General features: G+C 56.7%; 1 protein-coding gene across 1 annotated transcript; it reads right to left on the bottom strand.

Annotated features, from left to right (window-relative positions):
- Positions 1-253: 253 nt before the first annotated feature.
- LGI4 (leucine rich repeat LGI family member 4) lies at positions 254-9,168 on the bottom strand. The gene is made up of 9 exons (XM_081516979.1): positions 8,473-9,168; positions 7,999-8,070; positions 7,683-7,754; positions 6,238-6,309; positions 6,060-6,131; positions 5,656-5,825; positions 3,441-3,605; positions 2,861-3,366; positions 254-1,215 (listed from the first exon to the last, which is right to left on the bottom strand). Exons 1-9 carry the CDS (start codon positions 8,643-8,645, stop codon positions 901-903), a joined length of 1,617 nt encoding a protein of 538 aa, XP_081373105.1. The 5' UTR covers positions 8,646-9,168; the 3' UTR covers positions 254-900.
- Between the last annotated feature and the right edge of the window lie 694 nt (positions 9,169-9,862).

Genomic DNA, 9,862 nt, shown 5'->3' with positions numbered 1-9,862 from the left:
ACACAGACCAACAATAAACCCATGACCTAACCCCCAACAATGCCCTTATATCCCCTGAACATCCCACAAGGCCCCCCATATGAGCCCACACTCCTTAGAGACCTCGTGAAAGCTCACCAAGGGCAGCCAGAATGCACCCTGGGACACCTCCCCTCTCTTTAATACAGCTCCTGGGGCACTCCTCCTCCTCCCCTACTCCAACCCCATGCCACAGGAGACACCTTCTCCCAATAACCCCACAACAACCGGCGGGGCGGGTGCACAGCGCGTTTATTGAGCCCACGCACTTTCCGTCCGCGATCCTGTCACCGACCCAAGAGAGGAACCCCGGGATCCCGGGTAAAACTCACTCTTTCCCACCTATTCCCCACGCACGCACAAGAGGAACAACACGCTGAGCTTCCGCCTCGACAGCAGGCGTGCGCACGAGCAGTAGAGGAAGTTAGCAAGCTCGGCAGGGAAAACTGCCCAGCGACTGATGACGTCATGAAGGCGGGCTCTAAAAGCGATTGGCCGGATTGAGTTCAGAAGGAAAAGGAAAGCTATCGCCTTCTCAGTACTTTTACAGGAACGGAAGCGGTGGGAGTGGGTTAAGGGGAACTTTTCCAGACCTCATGGAGCTCTTCACATTACCCTCCCACCATGATTTGTCTACTGGCTCCATGCAGCGGTCCCCCAGCCTGAGCCCCCAAGTCATCTTTGATGGGTGTCATCTCCCAGCCAAGATGTTGCTTAAGACTGAAAGGGCAGCTCTTGCCTCGAAATTGGCTTGTGGTCAGCATCTCACAGGACCAGCTGTCACTTCTGAATAGGGCCAGGAGGCCAGTAAAGGGGACATCCTGAGGCCCAGGAATCCCCATGCCAGCCCCCTGCCGGCCATGTCCAGAGTTCCTTCCAGCCTCAGGCACTGAGGTCTAACTCATGATGCTGATAGATCTGTGTGGGGCCCTTGAAGCAAGCAGCAAAGAGGAAGCGTCTGCCGGCCATGGTGATGTGGGTAAAGGCCCGAGGGGCCACTATCGCTGGGGGCCCCAATTCCTGCAGTGGTTCCAGGAGCCCCTTGTCAGGTTCAAGGCGGAAAACCTGGCTGAAGGCGAAGTCACTGCCCAGGATGGCCAGCTGGTCCTTGGCAATGAGCAGTGGCTGGAAGACGTGGGCACCTCGGGAGGGAAGTTTCTGCAGCAGGCGGAACATGGAGCCATCCCAGCGCATGACCTGTGGGAGGGGGGCCGCTCATTAGGGCTGGGGTCCCCAGGGTCAGGCCTGCCGGTCAGCGGTCCCCTAGGCTCCAGAGGACTTGGAATAGCTCAGGAACAGAGGCCTGTAGGTCCACAAACTCCCACAGCTTTCTCATCTTCCTAAATGTCACCAACCAGCTGCTCAGCCCACAGACTTCGAGTCACTCTGGACCCTTCTCTCTCCTTCAGCCCCACATAGAATCAGTCAGCCCTGGAGTCAGTTAGTTTCACCTATGATGGTATGCACTTCTCCCATCTCCTCTGGCCGCACTCCAGCCCAACTACAGTCACCTGCCTCCTGGACCATCACATAACCTCCTCCCTATTCTTCTTGGTCTCCTTGCTCCTGTCCCTGTGCCTACAGTCTGCTCCCCACGCAGACACCCTGTGAACCCCTGAGTCATACAGTGCCTTTCAGGCTCAAAGCCCTGCCCCTGGCTATATCTCACTCCAGAGAGTGCTGGAGGGAGTGGGCCATCAGCCCTGGGGGTTCAGGGTGTGGTGGCTGTGGTTACATCTAAGTCCTGGGGACTTCCCTGGTGGCACAGTGGATAAGAATCCACCTGCCAAGGCAAGGGACATGGGTTCAACCCCTGGTCCGGGAAGATTCCACACACTGTGGAGCAATTAAGCCTGCAAGCCACAACTACTGATCCCACAAGCCACAAATATTAAGCACGTGTGCCCCACTACTGAAGCCCATGCGCCTAGAGCCTGTGCTCTGCAACAAGAGAAGCCACTACAATAAGAAGCCTGGGCACTGCAACGAAGAGCAGCCCCTGTTCGCCACAACTAGAGAAAGCCTGAGCAAAAAGCAATGAAGACCCAGAACAACCATAAATAAAAACTTTAAAAAAAAATGTAGGTACTGGAGTGTGTCAGTTTGGGAGTAGAATCAGAATCTTGGGGCCGGTGTCAGTGTTGGGAGATGGAGAGTGGTTTAGGGTCAAAGGTCCATCTAGTCAAAGCTATGGTTTTTCCAGTAGTCATGTACAGATGTGAGAGTTGGACCATAAAGAAGGCTGAGCATCAAATAATTGATGCTTTCGAACTGTGGTGCTGGAGAAGACTCTTGAGAGTCCTTTGCACAGCAAGGAGCTCAAACCAGTCAATCCTACAGGAAATCAGCCCTAAATATTCATTGGAAGGACTGATGCTGAAGCTGAAGCTCCAAAACTTTGGCCACCTGATGCAAAGAGCTGACTCATTGGAAAAGACCCTGATGCTGGGTAAGATTGAGGGCAGGAGGAGAAGGGGACGACAGAGGATGAGATGGCTGGATGGCATCACCAAATCAATGGACATGAGTTTGAGCGAACTCCGGAGATAGTGAAGGACAGGGAAGCCTGGCATGCTACAGTCCATGGGGTCGCAAAGAGTCGGACACGACTGAGTAGCTGAAAAACAACAGTCTTGAGGAGTCTCAGTCTTGGAGTTTGCGTTGGGATGGGGTCAGAGCTCAAAGATCAGCACATTAGGAAGGTCAGCTGTCAGGCAGGTCAGCCTTCAGAGGCCAGTGTGTGAGGCTGGGTCAGTGCTGAGAGGCCAGCCTGGAGTGGGAGTGAGCTGCTGCCAGTCAGGTGGGGCCTGTGCCCCCTCCGCAGGACTGCGCCCAGCCTCACCATGGAGTCCCCGATGTAGCGTGTCAGGCACAGGAACACGTCCCCGCCAGCCTGGAAGTGGCGCGTGGCATAGACATCCTCAGCCTCGGGGATGTCCGTCCGCCTCTCGAAGCGGCCCCCGAACCAGTGGAAGAGCACGGGCCGCTGCGAGGCGGAGGCCAGCAGCAGGTGGGGCCGGCCGTCCAGTTCGAGGGCCTCGACGTCCGTGTCCCGGTGCCAGGCGTGCAGGCTCTGGCGCGGGTAGAAGCCGGGCCCATCCCGGCACAGCAGTGTGGTGCTGCCCGCCTTGGAGGCGTCGGCCACCACGAAGCAGGGCTGCCCATCCAGCCACAGGAGCTCAGCGTCATTGGGCCTCAGCAGCCGCCGTGGGGCCAGGGCCTGCAGCGGGGCCAGGCGCAGGTCGGGGCCGGGCCGGGCCCACAGCTGCGAGCCTCCCCACAGGCGGGCGGCCAGCATGAAGAGGCGGGGGCCCAGCACCAGTGGCTTGCAGGACACCACCGCGGGCGCTGTGGGGAGCAGGGGGCCCTGTTAGACCAGCTGGCAGGCTACCCGGCAGGCCGGAGGATGGGAGGGGGCTTACCAGACATCTCCTCCTCCTGACGGAAGCGCTGCAGGCTGTAGTCCCAGGCCAGGATCAGGCAGCGGCCGGCAAAGGGCTGTGCCAGGACAATGTAGGGCTCCCCCTGGTAGGAGAAAGCCTCTACACCCAGCGCTGACTCTCCCACCGTCTGGAACCAGGACAGCTCTGGAGGTGGAGGGGAGAGAAAGAGTCAGACAGGCCAGGGGGACCCCCAAGGGTCCTCATCACCTAGCCTCGGCTTGCACATCTTTGCAGTGAGGACCGCCACAGTACTGACCTCATAGGGATACACAGTGGAATCTTTTTATCTATGGACATATTAACTCACAACAACACGGCGAAACTTTATTTTCTAAGCTGTGTGGCATCATCAAAGAATTAGAAACAGCACTTTCATCATTCATTTAACTTCACAAGATCCCCGTGGGGTATATTCTGTTATTATATCCACTTTGCAGAGGAGGAAACTGAGGCACAGGCAGCCAGCTGTCCAGCCAAATCCATCCTTCCTGTTTTCCATCACGCAATGTTGCATCTGGCCACAAAGCCACCCAATCAGAGACTATCAGCCCAGCACTGCCCCCACGCCACCTCCTGACATGTGGCCATGAACCAGAGCAGAGTGATGGTTCTAGTGCTCGCTTTGCTTCTAGGAGGACGGCTTGTCCTGTTCTTGGTCCCTTTCCCCTCCTCCTGTGAACTGGCAGACAGATGGGGCCACCACACAGTTTCAACCGTAGAAAGCAGGATAACACCCAGGGGCTGCCACACCCACCTGAACTGCTAGCCTCAGACCCTTCTGTTTCCTTTGTTTCATGGTATTTACAGCCTCTCTGTTACAGCAACTTAGCACTGAGGGTAACAATGCACCCAGATTGCCCAGTGTGGTGGGGGTGGACGCCAGGTGACAATACTTCATTCTACATGCCAGGACCTATTTCTAGGGGCCAGGGTTGACTCAACAAACCAAACAGCTAAGGATGCCCATCCAAAGGGGATCTTTTAAAAAAATGGCCATCAAATCATGTCACTCCCTGCTCAAAACCCTCCCCCTGTGGCTTCCCACAGTCCTCTGGATAAAGTCCACCTTCTTCTCTGTGACTTTCGAAGTTCTGCAGAGTGAGGCCCCTGCAGGTGAGACACCTCATCTGTGTCCTTCCCTTCCTCACTCCTCCAGGGCAGACCTTCCTCCTTCCATCCTCAGTGCTGCCTTGGGGGGTCACTGCACATGCTGACCCCATCCTCTGTCCTCCACTTCGCTACAGCCACAGCTGGTGCTACCTCTTTGGAGAAGCCTTCTCCGATGCCCCAGGAAAGGTAGGACCACCCCCTAAACTTCCTCATCATCCTCTGTGTTTATCACAATGGGTACCATACATTTACTGTGCAATGTTTTATTTAATGTCTGACTCCCCACCTCCAGGACTATGACCCCGTGAGGCAAAGGCCCAGGGTTATCTTGGTCACCACAGTGTGCCCATCGCCTCTCACAGGGCTGGGCACTGAGTGGACCTCAGTGGGTGTTTGTTGAATAACTGAACCAAGAGTGACTGAGTTAAATTCACTTGTTCTATGAATTCTGAAGACCAAAAACTTGTCTTACACTTTGAGGATGATGATGTTAGTAATCATCTTCAGGTCTGAGCTCAAAGTTCCACTCCTTCCAGACCCTCCAGCTGTGCCTGGCCCCCACTCTGGCTCGGGGCTCCCACATCTCCATGGGTTCCACCCCCCCATCCTGGCCCTGACCCTTCTGTGCTGCCCCATCTCAGCCCTGGTCATTCTAGGCCAGCCCTCTCTGCCTGCCTCTGGCTGTGGGCTCTGTGAGGACATGACCCAGGGCTGGCTTCATCACTCCAGTGCTCTCTGCTTTGCCCAGCACCCATAAAGTTACCAGAATATATTTGCGGAAAAGCAAAGTGTTGGAGGAAATATTTTTTACATGGTCAATTTCATATTAATAACAACAACAATGAGAATGAACATTTATGAGGACCTCCCCTCCCAGGCCTCCTGCCAAGTACATCACTGAATTCTCTTGCAGGAATCCTGTGTCACGGTGTCTTACCCCTATTCACAGGTAAGAAAGCTGAGGGTTGGGGAGATGCTTGCTCAGCAGACTCTCAGCCAGGAACTGGCAGGGCATGGAGCGAGGTGAGCCCCTCAGCCCTGGCCGCCCCTGCTGTCCCTCCCACCCCACCGGGAAAGCCCCCACCTATGGCTCTGCACTTGAACGTCTTGGGGTCCACGTGGCGGAGCTGCATGTGGGCCAGGGCGGCGGGGCCGGCGCAGGCCCCGGTCCCCACGCTGGCATTCACGGTGGGGATCCACTGCAGCAGCCAGAGCAAGCGGCAGTCACACTGGAACAGGTTCCCACGGAGGTCCCTGGGGCAAGAGGCCGGGGAGGGGCTGCGACCCGGCTTCCAGCCCGCTGGGGCCACACTCCCCACCCCTCCCCAGGCAAGGGCTCAGGCTAGGGCCCCACCATGGTGTGGAAACTATGTAAAAACAATCACAGTCATCCTCACTTGTGCCAACCAGGAGTGGGCACAGACGCCCCCTCCCCCCACCCACACATTCCCCAATCCCCCCAACCCTCCCAGTCCTCTTGGGCCTCACACATGAGTCAGGGTCTCCAGGTCCCGGAACAGGAACCTAGGGAGGGTCTCAAGATGATTATTGGCCAGGCTCCTGGTGGAGGGAGAGAAGGAGAAGCCATCAGCAGCTCCCAGGATGATGCCAGGGTGATGGGTGCGGGGTACCACCCAGGGTGGGCTGGGGCAGTGGAAGCACGCACAGATGTGTGAGTGAGCGAAGTCCTCTGAGGGCGTTCTTAGAGATGGAGCCAATCTCATTGTCCTCAATAAAGCTGCGGAGGGAAGATGGGGTCAGGGGGAGGTCCCCCGGTTCCCTGCTGTAGCCCCACAGTGGTTGAGGAACTCACCCCATGGTAGCCATAGGCCACTGCAACATGTAGAATTCTCTCCCAACACGTTGCATAATCCCAGGGAAAAACCTCCCAGGAACCCCTCTCTTCACCAAGGTCCCAGCCTGCAATCCCAGGAGCCAAGAAGCTGACCCTATGGTCCTTGCCAGCCTCATGAGGAACCATCACCACCACAGCCACCATGACCAACACCAGTGCTAACAGCAATATGACCACTCATATATGCACCATCATCCATTATGTCCAGTGCCTCTACCACCGTCACCAACCCCAGTACCAAAAACTGCCATCATCACCAACTACATACCATGCCACCACAGCACCAGCACCAACTTCACCCCCCATTCCCATCATCAATACCAACATCAATAGCATAATCATCCAGCCTCACTGCAGCAACACTGATAAGCATCACCAAGAACACGTCCTTCATAATCAACACCAAAACCACTGCCAGCATCATCACCAACACTGCCACCATTATCTTGAGCACCAGCATTGCCGGTCCCAACATCACCATTACCCTTAGCGCTTACATCATCACCTGCCATCAGCACCACTACTGCCACAATTTCTGCACGTACATCTAGCTTTACCATCACCGCCAAACCCAATACCAACAACATTGCCATTACACCAACATCTTACCAAAACCATTGCCAACACCAACACCAATATCATAATCACCAATGTCCACAGTACTGATAGTTATTACTAACACCAACCCTTCAGACTTCTCATCAGTATCACCAACAGCACCATCACCATTGGGTCCACCATTTTCATCAAAATCATCCCCGTTCCATCATCCTCAATAATACCACCACTTCCCTGTGAGCACCATCCCCATTATCGTCACTGCCAACCCTACTGCTGGCATTATCGTGCAGTCATCACCACCACCACCATCAGTACCATCATCAGTACCACCATCACCAACTAACTCAGAGTCGCTGCCTCTGAATTTGAAACATTCCCTTATCTCTGGCCTCTGTGTACCCTCCCTGGGCTCCTGAAGGTCAGGTAGGACCAGAAACAATCATGGGTTATCCAGGACTTCATGCATCTTGAGACAGAGAGGGCCGTGGAAGCAGGCTGAGATTACACAGCTGAGAAGAAGCCCCAACCCCTCTCAAGAGGCCGACCCTCTTGCCCCTCCAAGGCGATCCCTTGTCCAGACACTTCCTCCCCAGAGCAACAAGCTCCTCCCTTCCCCCCACTCTAGGAGCCACAGAGGGGCGCCTCCTTCCTCTCCCAGGCCCCCATTCCTGCCCCCCTCCCCTGCCCTCACTCACAGGTACTGCAGGTGGGATAGGCCTGCAAACGCATCATCCTCAATCACGGAGAAGGAGTTGGATGTGAAGAGGCTGGCAAGGAGGTAAGAGAGAAATTTTTCCAGAGTCGCTGCTCCCCACCTGACATGTTAACCTTTGCTCCCCACAACCCCAGCCCACGTGGGCATGATCACACACACAGGCATGCGGTGTGAGGATGTGGATCACACAGATACTTTCACAGACATGCACGAACACGTAAGTGTGCACACTCCCCCACCATGTGCGTGGACAGCCCCTCCCTTGGGTGGTCTTCACTCAGCCGGATCCCACTCACAGCAGGTGCAGTGACGGCACCCTCAGGAAGCTGCCGGCCTTCAGCTGGGTGATTCGGGTCCTAACGAATGAGCTGGGGACGTGGGCAATGGTGGGTGAGGAGAAAACCGCTCCAGTGCGCCACTCCCATCCCAGAGCCGGCTCCTGTCCGAGGGGGGCAGCAGGGACCTGACCCTGGGTGTGTGTATTTCCCCTGCATTCCAGGGGAGACGGGCAATTGCCCTCCTCGCTTGGCAAGGATCCTGACAGCACTCTGCGCACCCCATGGTCCTCCCTCCCCCCAGGCCCCCCCAAGATGCCCCTGCACTCTGGAATTCCCATCCCCACCCCTGCTCCCTTTCAGATCCCAGTAGCTCCCTCCCAGGCCTCCCGACATCCTTTGCTGCCCCCTCCCAAGATCCTGACGGGCCCTCCAGCCCCCGGGGTCCCAGGACTCCCATCCCCAGCCTCAGGCCCCCAGAGGGCTGACACTCACAGCGACAGCAGGGTCGGGGAGAAGATCTCGGGCAGGTCCACGGAGCCCTCACACAGAGCACTGTCTTTGGAGCAGGAGCAACTCAGAGGACACTTTCCCTTTGGGGGTCTCCAGGCCTCCCCCACCCCCAGCCCAGCCAGCAGCAGCAGTAGCAGAATGCCCGCCCCTCCCATGCCCCCTGACCCCCGCCGAGGCAGCGGCTTCTCTCTGCCCTCCCAGCTCGGCCCAGGTCTTGGCCACTACATCTCCCATGCCAGGTGACCCTCCATGCCGCCAGCTGGCATGCTCTGCCCCGGCTTCTCTCTCCTCTCTCTCAGTCTCTCTTCAGTCTGTCTTTCTTCCTCTATGTCTTCGGTGTCTAAATTTCTGTTTATGTCTTGTTCCCTGTCTTTGTGTCTCTCTCCTTTTTTGTGTCTCTGGCTCTGTGAGTGTGTTTCCCACTCTCTGTCTGTCTCTATCTCAGTTGTCTTTCTCTTTCTCTTTTTCTCTGTCTCTGTCTGTCTGTTGGCCTCTCCTTCTGTGTGTGTGTGTGTCTGTCTGGTGTCTTTATTTCTGTCCCTCTGCCCCCCCACCCCTTTCCAGCTCCCTGGAAGTTTCTCCCCCTCCTCCCACGTCCCTTCTCCCGGGAGGTTTGGGAAAGGGACTCTCTGGGCACCGGGCGCCGCTCGAGGCAAAGCAGGGAAAGGAGGCGGGGGTCAGAGGCCATAGGAAGAGCAGCCCCTGGGGAAGGGGCCAGAGGGCCCCATGGGAGGGGAGGGGCCACTGAGGGCTGAGCTGCCCTGGCTCCTCCCAGCCAGCCCCCTCCCCAGACACCCCACTCCACTCCACTCACGGAGGGTGAGAAGGATGTCACCAGGGTGGGGACCGGATGGCTCTGTCGGCAGGAGGGGGAGTGGAAGGAGAGACCACTAGGGGCTGGAGCCGTCCAGGCCACTCCCAGCCAGCCCCCTCCCCTGGCTCCAGGAGGGTGTGGTGGGCTCTGGCACTGAGGCTTGAAGGGACCAGCTCAGGTCCAGCTGCTCCCTCTGGTGGCCATACTTGGCAGAACAGCCATCCTGCTCCAAACCCACAAGCTCTCTTGCCCCTCCCGAAGTTAACTCCTTGAGTGCCCACCACCCATTAGGGGTAGGGAGCCAAACCGAGGAAAAAAGGATGAGGATGCCACCCCTTTCTTTAGTATTGACTCTGTACCACGCGCTGTCCTACAGGTTCATCTGTTAGGTCATGTTGCCTCACTACAACCCTCTGAGGCTGGGATGATCATACGGCTATTTTGCAGATGGAAATACTGAGGAGAGGGGTCCAGTCATTTGCGATCTAAGTTATCTAACTGGGGCAAAGCCAGGGAGCAAGCCCAGGCAGCTGGCTCCGTGGTCTCTCTTCCTTTGGA

Source organism: Giraffa tippelskirchi, chromosome 7, assembly GCF_054371585.1.
Source record: "Giraffa tippelskirchi isolate mGirTip1 chromosome 7, T2T-mGirTip1v1.2.pri, whole genome shotgun sequence".
NCBI classification, from domain to species: domain Eukaryota; kingdom Metazoa; phylum Chordata; class Mammalia; order Artiodactyla; family Giraffidae; genus Giraffa; species Giraffa tippelskirchi.
The sequence above is the reverse complement of the archived record's forward strand: the minus strand, read 5'-3'. Positions and strand labels throughout refer to the sequence as shown.

Bases quoted from the DNA above. Each gene is read 5' to 3' on its own strand.
- LGI4 (XM_081516979.1), bottom strand. From the start codon at position 8,645: ATGGGAGGGGCGGGCATTCTGCTACTGCTGCTGCTGGCTGGGCTGGGG. The intron at 5,826-6,059 runs GTGAGGCCCAAG...CTCTTGCCCCAG, and splicing joins CTGGAGACCCTGACTCATGT to GGACCTCCGTGGGAACCTGT. The intron at 3,367-3,440 runs GTAAGCCCCCTC...TGCTCCCCACAG, and splicing joins TCAGGAGGAGGAGATGTCTG to CGCCCGCGGTGGTGTCCTGC.